At 39.4% G+C, this 15064-nt stretch overlaps 1 protein-coding gene across 1 annotated transcript; it reads right to left on the bottom strand.

Moving 5' to 3' along the window:
* Positions 1-13855: 13855 nt before the first annotated feature.
* LOC122422208 (protein PBDC1-like) lies at positions 13856-14806 on the bottom strand. The gene is given in 1 exon segment (XM_043438535.1): positions 13856-14806. A coding segment is annotated over 1 exon segment (627 nt). The 5' UTR covers positions 14765-14806; the 3' UTR covers positions 13856-14137.
* Positions 14807-15064: the final 258 nt, after the last annotated feature.

Raw genomic sequence — 15064 nt, 5'->3', positions numbered from 1 at the left:
GGATTATAGAATTGCAACTAAAACTTCAGATATTTTTGGCTATTATCTCTTGACTCAAAGTTCACAATTTATCTTATACCTGATAAAATTTATCTTACACTACAAACCTTTGATTCTTCTTCATCCTAGTATAACAGTGTACAAATATCACTCTGTCTACATAACTTGGCGCCAGTCAAGCTACACAGATAACGAGTCTACCATGTTTTTATACACATTATGGATGGAATTTTCATGTTCTCCCAAAATTCATATTGAAGCCCCAGCTCCCAGCATGATGGTATTTGAAGGTGGGGGCGGGGGGAGGGATTTGGGAATTAGCTTTATAAGATGTCATGAGGAAGAATATCCTTAGAAGAGGTCTTTTGCCACCATATGAGGACACATATAGGAGGAGGTGGTAGCCTGTATGCCAGGAAGAGGTACCTCAACAAGAACCAAATCTGCAGGCATCATATTCTTGGACTTCCCCGATTTTAGAACTGAGAAATAAAAATCTGTTGTTTAAGTCACCCACTCTGCTATTTTGATAGAGCCAGAAGAGAAGACTTGAAAATATATCCTCATAGTTTAACCAATCTATAATTTAAAAATAAACACACTTGAAGTTTTGGATCATACCCATTTAAAACATTCATGTTCATTCAATTTCTTTTTATCAAGACAAAATTTATATTCATCTTTCAAACTCAATGGTAATGATGCCTAGGTCTAATTCTTTAGTTTAAAATTCTTATTGACCTTCAAACCTTCATCCCTGTCTGCTGTTTTTATTCCAATAGATACAATGTCTCCATCAAAACATCCTGGATTAAGAAAAAAATACCCTCTTCATACTTCTCAGATGCATTATTGTTCCTCCAAGCAAAGGAATTCTTTTGTGGACTATCTATGCTTATGTTAATAAAAGAGGCTATTGATTCTTTGGTTATATCTTTGTTAAACATCTGTAATTGTCCTCACCACATTCACTCTTTAAAATTTCACTCTTGATATAAGATATCACATAGGTTGGAAAGAATAGAAAATAAGAATTATGACAAAAATTTTAACTTGAAAATTGGACAAGTAGATTTATTGTTATAGACAGAAAACTATATTCAAAATGCTGTACTCTCAAGCTATTTGGGGCAAATGAATGACTACTATTAATTAGAAATTAGTTTGTCATCTTTAAGTATGGAAGAAAATAAAAAATTAAATAGTTAAAACAATTTAATAGAATCATTAATCCATAAATTATTAAAAATTTTAGAATATATGATATCCAAAAGGGAATACTGTTTATAAAATCACCTGTAATTTTTTAAAAATAATCTTCTATATTTCAGATATTTTACATAGTTTCCTTATTAATACAACCAAATTGGTAATTATATTTATCATCTCTTTTTATTTAAGGAAAAATGTCAAACTCAGTGTAATTTATCCAAGGACACAAAGAACTGGTAAGGAGCCAAGTAGAAATTTGAATGGTTGTTCTGAGGTCATATACTTCCCTTTACCCAAGACACCACACCCTCAAAAATTAATTTTACAGAAATAGTTCAACTACATACATATGATTTTCAACACATGTTCTGAGTGCTTATTGTAGTAAGAAAAGAATCAAATCTCTGAAGAGCTTAAATGTTTTTGAGACTATTCAAACATTTTGTGCATATCTTAGGGTATTTGGCCACCAGTTTACAGAGGTCTCAAAATTAGTCTAGGCAAAGAAAGAAAGAAACAAGCAAAAAACCTAGTTAGGAATTTAAGTAATGCCTTAGGAGAGTAGCAATAAGGACCACCCCCTCCATCTCTCCACCTCAGTGCCCCATTAGAAAGGTCAGTTTTAAGTGACCCCAACTGAACACTCTCGGAAAGCAATTAAATATCAATTGCTTATAAATCATGTCAGAAAGAGTACAATTCAACCAGTGCTTCCAAGAAAGGCTAACTGCATCAGAAGATGAACTGATATTGGGGAAAAATCCTAGAGGGTAGAAAGGTTATAGCTCTAACAGAAGTAATGTACATTTGCCCACTTAATTTTGAAGCTCATATTTTCCAAATTGAAACATCTGAAGAAACCATGGTAGTATGCAATTGTTATGTTCTATTTTCAATAAATCTAATTATGAATTAGAGTGGTTATTCATTTTACAACAGGATGAGTTTTTTAAAAGCTTTGTGGCTTTTAGCAATTCAGTTTATAAAAAGTTATTTCTATATAACCATAGATACATTTTGAGGAAAGAAGTTGAATTGGGAGTAAAGACCCCTTGTGCGGTGTTCAGTCATTTCAGTCGTGTCTGACCCTTTCTGACCCCATAGACTGTAGCCCACCAGGCTCCTCTGTCCATGAGATTTTCCCAGAAAGAATACTGAAGTGGGTTGCCATGCCCTCCTCCCGGGGATCTTACCAACCCAGGGATTGAACCTGAATCTCCTGGGTAGCAGGTGGATTATTTACTTGCTGAGACATTGGGGAACCCTTTGCATCTGCTTAATTCTGGATCTGCAGTTCTCTACTTTGTTTCACAACCTGTTTTCTCATCTAAAAATTGTCACCTGTATCAGTGAGGAACTTAATTTACATATCAGAATCCACCAAATGGAGGGTAGCCCAGGTCAGAAATCTAAACCTGTCAGTCTCCACTTACTACAGAAAACACTTGTCAAGAAAACCTAACATACACAATCCTCCAATTCAGCTTTAGCTAGCTTACCTGGCCTTAGACAGTAAGATCTGTTAGCCTTATAAGTAAATCCTTGTAAGTAAATCCCTGACCTTCTAGTCAATTATGCCCTAAGTTGCCTCTTGTAACAGTCTAAAACTTGTTCTTGCTTCAGACCCTTCAGGAAGGGTGCTCCATTGCTTGTAAGGCAGTGTGCTCCCCAATTCATGGATTTTACATTGGATAAAGGATATCAGAGTCCTTACTAAATTGTTTTAGTCTTGTCAGTTGACAAAAGCAATGTTCATAGCTGTAAAAGTCAGGGCTTCCATTCCTGTGCTAATTTGGATTGTTTTTCCTTATCAAATGCCTTAGTAGGTATAGTATACGAATTTTTATGTTAAAAAAACCCACAAATTATTTCGAATCTTATTTCCTGGTGATGGAATTGTAAATTGACTAAGGTTTAAAAACTTATCAGGTAATTTAATCTTCTGGAATTAGTTTAGAACAATAGCTTTAAAGGCTTCTAAATAGACAAGCAAACAGTCTTAAAAAGGATTTGTGTCCTGTGGGCTTGGGCACCACCAAGCTGATCCCTGAGCAATAATACGGCATTGTAAACACCCCCAAAGCTACATGAAAGCTACAGTGTGCTAAGTCTTTTGAAAAACATTCCTAAGAAGAACAGTATAAATTGTAGGCAGCTTTTTCAGAGTTTAAGGGTAATTATGGAAATAGTTGTAAATAATTTTAGAATGCCTCCAGCTAGAGATCACAGTAAATTTTTTCCAAAGAACTTAGAAATCCATGGAAATCCATGGAATCAAGTTTCTGCTTGCAATTGTATAAGATTAACTCAATTTAACTTTGAAGAACACTAAACCTTTAAGTTTCCTTTACAGGTCTAAGTATTATAAATATTCACAAGAGAAGAAAACAAAAGGAAGGGGCAATAAAACAGAAAGGCATGCAGTGAGTGATCTGTGGCTGGGGTTGAGGCACGGGACAGAAAAAGGCAAAAACTGTAGAAAACTCAAGAATAAAATACCATGACCCCTAAAATGTGAGATACCTATGAAATGAATATAATAATCACAGCACAATTTTTTTTTTCCTCCTAAGAGTGCATGCTTGCTAAGTCGCTTCAGTCGTGTCTGATTCTATGCAACTCTCCAGACTGTAGCCAGCCCGGCTAAGAGTAGGGACATATAAATGTCACATTATCTTAGATAACACAGAGAAAGAAAAATGAAGCCTGTGACTTGTTCTTGATAATGGAGTGGTATTTGTATAATAAAATTCAAGAGGTTGACTTCACTTTTCATATAACAATTAGTGGCAGGCAGAAATCTGAGAGGCCCCTACGTGATATTTCTACCCCCTGGTGTACACACCCCATACAATCTCCCCTTGAGTGTGTTATGTGGTGGGCTATCACTCCTGAGATTAGATTTCATTAATAGATTCTGGAGGGGAGTTAATGCTTGTAAAATAGACAAATATTTTTCTATGCAGATCCTCAGGAAGTGGAAATGGCAACCCACTCCAGTATTCTTGCATGGAAAATTCCATGGACAGAAGTGTCTGGCAGGCTACAGTCCATGGGGTCCCAAAGAGTCAGACACGACTTAACAACTGAGTATGCATGCACAGGCAGGCAGAAGGCGGCACAAGTGAATTAACTTTATATAAAGTTTCCAGTCCATATGGTGAAAAACAGGATAGCTTTCAGAGCAACCGCTGGTGTTAGAAGTAAAGGTGGGAATCCCTGAAAGGAGAGAGCCAATGGGTAGAAGCCCCAAGTTCTGTTGATAAACTCTCTACAAATCTCTGGCTGATCCCAGAAACATGCACTGAAGAGGAGAGATCCAATTATACATAAAAGAACCTAACTGAGAGATGAGCTGCTTCTCTAGACTTAGGTTGTAGTGGAAATCCAGCCATAAACATGTATGCATCTAAAAAAAGAACCTCAATTTAGACAAAGCAAAAAAATCAGGATTAAAACGAATGAAGACAATTCTAGAACCAATTCCTCTCTGAGCAACTGGAAAGACAACTAGACAAAAACTCAGTATAACACAGATGATCTGAACAATATCATGAATCACCCTGATCTCTATGTTAGTTTCCTATTACTTCTGCAGCAACTTTCCAAATTATTTAATGGCTTAAAACAATTTGTTATCTTATCGTTTGGGAGATCAAAAGTCCAAAATGGGCTTTACTGGGTCAAAACCAGGGCATTAGCAAGGCTGCATTCCTCTAGAGGTGCTAGGAGAGAATCCATTTTCTTACCCTTTCTGGTTTCTAGAGGCTTCTCTAGCCTTAGTTTGTGGCCCCTCCCAGCATCTTCTAAGTCAGCAGCTTAGACTCCTCTCTAACTTGGTCATCAGAGTGCCTTTTTTTCCTGTTTGACCTTACTCCTTCTCTCTTACGAAGGCCCTTGGAATTCCATTGGGTCCTATAGGAAATCCAGATTATTTCCTCATTGAAGAGTCCTTAACTTAATCGTCCCTGCAGGTCCCATTTTCCACACATGATAAGAGATTCTAGGGATGGTGTTTACATCTTTGGGCATTCTGCTAGATACTGCAAGATAACCAATGGTTATAAAATACCACACCTGATACTACAAAATTGATCTTTTGAGTGCATATAGTAAATTCACCAAGATGGCCCATGTAGACCATAAAAAAGACCCAATTCTTATTTCAATAAGTAATCATTTAAACTGTACAGGGTTTTCCTGACTATAGTGGAATTACATTGGAAAACAGTAGCATATATCTTGAACCCACCTCCTCCCCCATACTTGGAAACAATGCAAAATACTTCTAAATAATATGAGGCAGAAAAGAAATTAAAATGAAAATAAAATGAATATAAACAACAATATAATATATTGAAATTTATGAAATATGGCTGATCTTTCTAAAATATAAGGAAAGATGAGCACTTTAAATGTTTATATTTTAAAAAGGTCTAATATCAATGACAAAGAGATAAATTCAACATAAGTGGAATAAAAATATTTGTTGCAAAACAAAACATTCAATTTTATATTCACTTATTCAAATATAACAGAGAAAGCAATAGCACCCCACCCCAGTACTCTTGCCTGGAAAATCCCATGGACGGAGTAGCCTCGTAGGCTGCAGTCCATGGGGTCGCTAAGAGTCAGACACGACTGAGTGACTTCACTTTCACTTTTCACTTTCATGCATTGAAGAAGGAAATGGCAACCCATTCCAGTGTTCTTACCTGGAGAATCCCAGGGACGGGGGAGCCTGGTGGGCTGTCTTCTATGGGGTCACACAGAGTCGGACACGACTGAAGAGACTTAGCAGCAGCAGCAGCAGCAGCATTCAAATATAAAGGCAAGAAAAAAAAGAAAAAAACATGTAATCTGCAAAAACTCAAGATATCCAATTTCCATGAGTCCTTCATGAAGAAACTACTAGTGAAAGAACTGAAGTCAGCCAGAAATTATAGGAATAATGCTGGCTGTAAACACAGATTTAATTAACTATAGGACTAACCATAACAGATAAAAATGATGACTATGGAACAAGAAAATGGAAAGGATGTGAGAAAGAAGAAATATTGTAATTTCATCACCGTTTATGGATTCTGTTTAACAAAATGGAAGATAAAGTGTAAACACCCTCAATGATTATCCATCACAACAAAAACACAGTCTTCCAGATTATCGGAGCACACACATCAGAGTAAAGCAAATGGACAATATAAAGTGAAAAAAAAAGAAAAAGAAACCATAGAGCATAAATAAATAGGATACGATGATGGAACTAAGAACAAACATACCTTTTTCTCTCAATATACACAATGCACCAAAGTCACTTATTAAGCAGAGTCAGAGAAATTCAAGCAATTTATTAGAAGACAGTGCCTCAGGAGGAGTGAGGGAGGCAGGAGAAGGTGAGGATTAATACCTAATCCTTTGTCGCAGCAGAGACTAATTTCAGTTTAGTTCCACAGGAAAATTCTGGAACCAAAAAGCACAGTTGTCTCTGCTGCGATGAAGGGTTAGGTTTTAATCCTCACCTTCAAAGGGTAATTAGTTTGCCTTTGAGGCCAGGTTTCCCTGATATCTCAGTTGGTAACATACCTGCCTGTAATGCAGGAGGCCTGGGTTTGATTCCTGGGTCAGAAATATCCCCTGGAGAAGGGAAAGGCTACCCGCTCCAGTATTCTGGCCTGGGGAATTCCATGGAGTTTCCATAATCTATGGGGTGGCAAAGAGTCGGACGCCACTTTCACTTGAGTCCAGGGGGCTAACCTTTTATACCTTGTTATCAGACAGTCATTGGCTTAGGTCTACCTCCTCATGAGGAGGTGGGGAAGCGGTGGTCATTCCTAGCTTCAGAGAAAGTGGCTGGTGAGAAACATTAATAGCCAACAATATAGGCAGCTGGAGAATGGGCAACTGAGTGGGGTATCAAGAGCATCCAGCATAGGCCATCCCCTGTGCCACCCAGACCTACTCGTTTCCTGTGTTAAGTATACTCCATCAGAGCAGTTTCTCTGGGATCCTGCTTGTGCATGTTTCTAGGGAAATTTACAAGAAAAGACTAGTTGGCCAAGCTATAGCACTGTTAGCTGCAACTGGTCCTAAGGCTGCAAGGGATATTGATAACTCCTTTCTTCCCTGCCCATGCTACAAAACAGCCATGAAAACTGGAATCTTTCCCTTCCTGTCTCTCCTTAGACTGAGTAACCTTGTTTACTTCTTCAGTGGGAAGTGAAAAGAACAAGTTTTTTTGTTTTTTGTTTTTTGAGTGAAAATCAGAGAAGCAACATATTACAGCTACAATTGCAGGGGTTGATGGAAATTTTGCATGGGGCTTCTCTGGTGGCTCAGTTGATAAAGAATCTGCCTGCAGGGCAGGAGATCTGGGTTCAATTCCTGGATTGGGAAAACCCCTTGGAGGACGGCATGGCAACCAACTCCAGTTTTCTTGCCTGTAGGATCCCCATGGACAGAGGAGTCTGGCGTGCGGCAGTCCATGGGGTCACAAAGAGTCCGACACGACTGAGCGACTAACCATAGCACACAGCACAACAAATAAATATTCATGGAGCATACCCTCTGATGTCAGTTGACACACCATTTATTGTATTAGCAATAAATCACTTATATTTTCCATGATTTTATACTTTATGGTCACTCCTATAGAGTGCCCCTCCCCTTCGACTGGAAGTTCTGCTAGTCTAGGTTAGTGAAGGGTAACTGAACATGCCACCCCCAAATACGCTTCTTTGGCATAAGGATTCCTTTTTTTTTTTTTTTTTTTTTTTTTTTTTTTTTTTTTTTTTTTTTTTTTTTTTTTTTTTTTTTTTTTTTTTGAGAAACTAGAAATACAGAAGAAGCTCTGAAACAGAGTAGAAGTTATCTTTTTGTAATGGAAATCTACTTTTAAAAGGAAATTTACATTAGAAAAGCTGGAAGAGAGCTATTACCAGAGCATCTACCTTACCTGAGATTTACCTGCTGGGTAGGACCATCTCTGCTTGTGGAGCCCAGCCAAAGTCAGAGTGGAGCATTTCCTCTTCTCACCTTCCCATGAGCTGCCTTCTCCCCTTTGAAGCCCCAAAGCCCCATCCCTTTTCTTAGCTGAGGATGATATACAGGTCTCAATCATCTGGGTGCCTTTGAGTCTCATATCTTTGTGGGGCTCCTATAGAGATGTGCATAATTAAAATTGTTTTTATATTCCTCCCATTAATCTGTCTTTTGTTATGGGGGGCAGGGGCAAGTCTCAGTCAAGACCCTGAAAGGCTCAGAGGAAAGTTATTTTTCCTCCCCTACAGTGACTCAGATGTTGGCTTGAACTGACATTCAACCCAAGGGTTCTGAGTTCCTGATTACCTGCCCTTAGAAGGATGTGGTTGCTGTACCTGCCCAATTATAGTTACAACTGAACATGGGAATTTTGACAATCATGCAAGTGGATCATCTTGTTAGGTAGTTAGAATAGGAAAAAGGAGTCCAGAATGGCGGTAGCTAAAAGACAAAGAGGGGGAAAGCCCATGTAAATAGAACAAAGGAAGGTCCAAGGACCTGAGTGAGGACCTCAGGTAAAACGAACAGCCCTGCTGGTAGTCCAGTTTACATAGGGCAGGCTTAGGGGGCAGGAGACAAATGTATAAAAGGAGGAAGCCTAGAAGGACTGAGGTCTCTCTTCAATTCGTCTTTTGGGTCGGCCCGCCCTTGCTCCTCAAGGATGTACTATCCGTTGTTTTCCTTAATGGGACTGAGCTCTGGCACGGATTCGTCCGTCACTTCAAATTTTTGCTGTGGCAAGACAGAACGGAGGAAATTACACACTCACCCAACAATCTGAAGTCCAGATACATTTCTCCCTGGCTCCGTCTTAGTGCTTCATGATGATCAAGGCTAATCACCCTCACCAGAATAGTGATCCCCCTTTTTCACCCACTGCTCTACTGGCATGAGGACACAGAAATGACTCATGTTATATTTCTTGGTGGAGGCATTCCCCTTTCAAAATCAAGATCACTAGACCTACAGAGCCTATATGCTGGAATAATAAGTAAAAATTGTGAATAATGTGACAGGACCATTATTACTTTCATCTCTGGTTTTCAGAAATGATATATTCTACTATTTGAGATGATACCATAAAGATTGCCTGGAGAAATGTCAATAACCTCAGACATGCAGATGACACCACACTTATGGCAGAAAGCATAAAAGAACTAACGAGCCTCTTGATGAAAGTGGAAGAGAATGAAAAAGTTGACTTAAAACTCAACAATCAGAAAACCAAGATCATGGTATCTGGTCCCATCACTTCATGGCAAATAGATGGGGAAACAGTGTGTCCTTTTTGCAAAACTCTATTATCCTTTGCCCTGCTTCATTCTGTACTCCAAGGCCAAATTTGCCTGTTACTCCAGGTATTTCTTGACTTCCTACTTTTGCATTCCAGTCCCCTGTAATGAAAAGGACATCTTTTTTGGGTGTTAGTTCTAGAAGGTCTTGTAGGTCTTCATAGAAACATTCAACTTCTTCAGCATTACTAGTCAGGGCATAGACTTGAATTACCTTGATATTGAAGGGTTTGCCTTGGAAACGAACAGAGATCATTCTGTCGTTTTTGAGATTGCATCCAAGTACTGCATTTTGGACTCTTATTGACTATGATGGCTACTCCATTTCTTCTAAGGGATTCCTGCCCACAATAGTAGATGTAATGGTCATCTGAGTTAAATTCACCCATTCTAGTCCATTTTAGTTCGCTGATTCCTAAAATGTCGATGCTCACTCTTGCCATCTCCTGTTTGACCACTTCCGATTTGCCTTGATTCATGGACCTAACATTCCAGGTTCCTATGCAATATTGCTCTTTGCAGCATCGTACTTTTCTTCCATCAGCAGTCAAACCCACAACTGGGCATTGTTTTTGCTTTGGCTCTGTCTCTTCATTCTTTCTGGAGTTATTTCTTCACTGATCTCCAGTAGCATATTGGACACCTACTGACCTGGGGAGTTCATCTTTCAGTGTCCTTTCTTTTTGCCTTTTCATACTGTTCATAGGGTTCTCAAGGCAAGAATACTGAAGCGGTTTGCCATTCCCTTCTCCAGTGGACCACGTTTTATCAGAACTCTCCACCATGACCCATCCATCTTCGGTGGCCCTACACGGCATGGCTCATAGTTTCATTGTTAAACAAGGCTATGGTCCATGTGATCAGAATGATTAGTTTTCTGTGATTGTGATTTTCAGTCTGTCTGCCCTCTGATGGAGAAATATAAGAGGCTTATGGAAGCTTCCTGATGGGAGAGACTGACTGAGGGGGAAACCGGTCTTGTTCTGATGGGTGGGACCATGCCAGTAAATCTTTAATCCAATTTTCTGTTGATGGGCAGGGCTGTGTTCCCTCCCTGTTATTTGACCTGAGGCCAAACTATGGTGGAGGTGATGAAAATAATGGGGACCTCCTTCAAAAGGTCCCATGCATGTACTGCTACAATTAGCGCCCCCAACCCTGCAGCAGGCCACTGCTGACCCACACCTCAGCTGGAGACTCCTGGACACTCATGGGCAAGTCTAGGTCAGTCTCTTGTGGGGTCACTGCTCCTTTCTCCTGGGTCCTGGTGCACACAATGCTTTGTTTGTGTCCTCCAAGAGTCTGTTTCCAGTCATGTGTAAATTCTGGTGGCTCTATGGTGGGGTTAATGGTGACCTCCTCCAAAAGGGCTTATGCCACACCCAGGTCTACTGCACCCAGAGGCCCTGCCCCTGCAGCAGGCCACTGCTGACCTGTATCTCTGCAGAAGACCCTCAAACACAGTTCTGCCTCAGTCTCTGGGTCCTGGTGCACACAAGGTTGGTTTGAACCCTCTGAGTGTCTCTGGCAGGTATGGTGTTTGATTCTAAATGTGCTTTTGCCCCTCCTACCATCTTGCTGGGGCTTCTCCTTTGCACTTGGATGTGGGGTATCTCCTCAAAGTCACTCCAATGCCTCGCAGCCCCTGCTCCAGTGCCTACCATCTTTCTGGGGCTTCTTTGCCCTTGGATATGGGGTAGCTTCTCAAAGTCGCTCCAGTGCTGCACAGTAAAAATTTGACCTTTATAGATAAACTATAATAAAGTGAAAAAGAAGTGAAATCCCCTTGGACAAAATTGCTGATGAATTATTTGACAGGTAAGCTTGGTATCTGAGAGAAAGGAAATTAGCTCTGCTTTTAGAATTAGCCTGGATAGGCATGTTCAGTCATGTCTGACTTGTTGTGAGCCCATGGACTGTAGCCCGCCAGGCTCCTCTGTCCATGGAATTTTCCAGGCTGGAGCGGGTTGCCACTTCCTCCATACTGGAGCGGGTTGCCACTTCCTTCTCCAGGGGATCTTTCCAACCCAGGGATTGAATCCATTCTCTTATGTCTCCTACATTGACAGGTAGATTCTTTACCTCTAGGCCACCTGAGAAGCCCCCCTAGGATACAGGGACCTAGAGACAAAACTAAGTCTTTTGGGGATATATTGCCATCCTGTGGTCTTAAGGGAGGAAGTGTGTTAAAATACAGACATCCAGTGTAGAATAGTATATGGCATCTATTTTAAAGATGACCTTAAGTCTAAATATAGGACCTTAGTTTTTTGATTAGAGATATTATGTCTCTGAAAATATAGTCAATCCATTTTATTGAAAACTTGTTTCTCTTGTATGACTTTTAGTGTGAGAAATATTCTTTATTTTTGTTCTTCTGTTCCAGACATACAACATTTAAAAACTAAAATGCATTATGATGCATAAGGCTCAACTGACAAGCATTAGTAAAGCAAAATTGAAGAGGAAGATATAAATCACATTAAAGGAGAAAAATCAGTATCTATATCAGAGGCAGTCCACCTGCAATGCAGGAGACATGGGTTTGATCCCTGGGTCAGGAAGATTCCCTGCAGAAGGGAAGGGATACCCACTCCAATATTCTTGCCTGGAGAATTCCATAGACAGAGAAGCCTGGTGGGCTACAGTCCATGGGATCACAAAGAGTCAGACATGACTGAGAGACTAATACTTTCCATTTTATTTTTCCCACCGTCTTGTAAAGTTAGTGAAGTTCCAGCTTAGGGACTCTCAGATCCCGCTCCTTAATTTTGTACCAGCCATTTTAAATTACTTTCCATAAAGATGGGCTCCTAAATTAAGTAAACTTTAGGCTCCACAGAGCCTCACTGTCTCTCTTTTGTATCATTGTTACACTAATTAGATGATAAATTCAACACATAGAATATTCTGCTCCAGATACTGAGGTTGGAGATAAACACACTCCTGCATTGCAAGAAATTTAAAGTCAACAATTCTCACAGTTTAGATGGTTAATCTTTTCGAAGTTGCCCAAATTCCTGCAGATTTGTGGGAACAGGCCATGGCATTTTTATTCAGTAATTATTATTTCAAATTCCTGCTCTCAGATCTCAGTCCTCAACTGCACTTGCCCTATTGTTTCTTGTAACTTTTAAACTCTTTCCATATCACTTTACTCCCAAAGATGTATGTGTTTAATTTCTCCTTTAATTACCAAGGCATCACTAACATAATCTTGTGTGTAATAGACTTTAACTAATGGTTTGTGGCAAAAAGGCAACAAGGTATAAAACAGTACAGAATTAAAAATATTTCAATGGTATATATCAGCTTTCTTAAAATTCCTTGGGTGGTCAGAGCACAGTAATTTCTCTGTGGTCATCTTTTTCCTTTGAACCCAGTCAATTATCATATTGATGGAGTATAGTCTCTCTATCATAGATCTTTTCCAAATTATTCTTTATCCAGAGTTACTGCTGTCCCTAGAACATTTTTTACTTATCAACTATATGATAGCTACCAAAAATTCTTGTTTTTATTATGGAATAAAATGTATTTCTTTTAGTTTAAATTTATTCTTTTAGATTATACCCAAATACTCATCCTCACTCTCATAAGGATATCTGTGAAACATTTCCAAAGAATCCCAGAGATTTGTGGAACCCCATTTGAAAATTAAGTAAAGTGAAAGTGTTGGTCTTGCAACTCCATGGACTGTAGCCCCCAGGTTCCTCTGTCCATGGGGTTTTCTAGGCAAGAATACTGGAGTGGTTGCCATTCCCTTCTCCAGGGAGTCTTCTTCAAGGGATTGAACCTGGTTCTCCTGCATTGCAGGCAGATTCTTTACCATCTGAGTCACCAGAGAAAATTAAAGATTTGCTTCATTGTGACTCATATATCAATATCACACATATTATTTTCATAAATTGCAACTCTAGTTCCACTAACCTAGACAGGTTAGAGACCCTTGACTATATTTGTAGGACACTTCTGCATACTCACCCATATCTATCACATCATCTGTTCATAGGCACAATGGGATTTGTAGAGCTTCTTCAATTAGTGGCTTTAGATTTCTGATGAATTTTGACTGGCATATTTTCAAATATGGCTTTTTTGTCATTCTCTACTTCTGTTTTGAGACTGATTACATAGACTAGAACTTTTCACCATGAGTCACATGTTTATGTTTTTCAGTAATTTTATTTTTTTTTTCTCTGCATAGTTTAATATGGATAGTTTCTACTGAGCTGTCTTCCAGTTCATGAATCCTCTATTTGGAAGAGTCTCATCTGCTATTAAACCTTTTTTTTTTTTTTTTTTTTTAGTCATAAGAACCAAAAGAAATTTATTTACAAAATTTCTTACCTGACTGGTGGTGAGAACCAACAAACCATCAACTAAGACCCCACTAATAGTCTTCAAGTCAGTTCACACAAGAGAACAACCACTGCAGTTTCTGATAATTAGGCCAGAAAGATGTCCTTCTGCATATCCTTCCACTGAAAAAGGAGATATTAATACATTTGACCATAGGGACCTGTGCAAGTAGCAACATGGTACTTGCAGACTCACTTGAATCATACCTTCTAGAGTGCTGTTCCCTGACTACCTCACATAGTTGTTTCACTACTTTTGTTGATTTCTTTGTAGGCTTCTTTCTCTTTTTCTCCTCTGTTGGCTCCTTTTTCTTCTTCTCTGCTGTTGGCTCCTTTGTCTCCTCCATTGCTGGCTTCTTTCTCTTCTTTGTCCTTAATACCAGTATAAATTGCTTTGTTATAACCTTCTCGATTCCGAGCAATTTCAATGGCAAAAAATTGTATCCTGGGTGCAAAGATGGTGTTTTCTTCAGTGTAGCCCTGTGAACAGTTCAGTCGCAGCAAAGTACCATAGTTGAAGTCTTCCACAATCCCATTGAACTTCAAGCAGAATGGCCTCCACTTCTCTTTAGCTGATTCTGATTTGAGTTCTTCTGGATCCAGTATATCTATCCTGAGATTCTTAAAATTTTCCCGAAACTCAGAATAGATTTGGTCATCCACTTTGGTGAGTTTCAGGAACTGTGGGTCAACTGATGAGATCAGTTAGTAGTAGATTTCAGCATGCTGCATTGCTCTCATGGCCCAAGCCATCTCGATATCAGGATCGTTGCCATAAGACTCGGCTGGGAGAGAAAGAGCATGCGCCACTGACACCAGTTCCTCGGAAACCAACTCCTCAGTTCCACCGGTCACCTCCATGTTGCAGCCCACAAAGCGTGGTCCCACTTCTCCGAAAATGACTTTTGCCGTACTCCTTCCTTGGTTTTCAGTTGGTTCACCTTTTTTTTTTTTTTAACCACTTTATTTTTTTAGTTGAAGGATGATTGCTTTACAGAATTTTGTGGCTTTCTGTCATACATCAACTAGAATCAATCATGGGTATACCCATGTCCCATCCCTCTTAAGCCTCCCTCCCATCTCCTTCCCCATCCCACCCTTCTGGATTGTCACAGAGCCCCTGTTTAAGTTATAGCAAATTTCCACTGGCTATCTATTTTA

The sequence above is a fragment of the Cervus canadensis genome, chromosome 19, assembly GCF_019320065.1.
Source record: "Cervus canadensis isolate Bull #8, Minnesota chromosome 19, ASM1932006v1, whole genome shotgun sequence".
NCBI classification, from domain to species: Eukaryota; Metazoa; Chordata; class Mammalia; order Artiodactyla; family Cervidae; genus Cervus; species Cervus canadensis.
The sequence above is the reverse complement of the archived record's forward strand: the minus strand, read 5'-3'. Positions and strand labels throughout refer to the sequence as shown.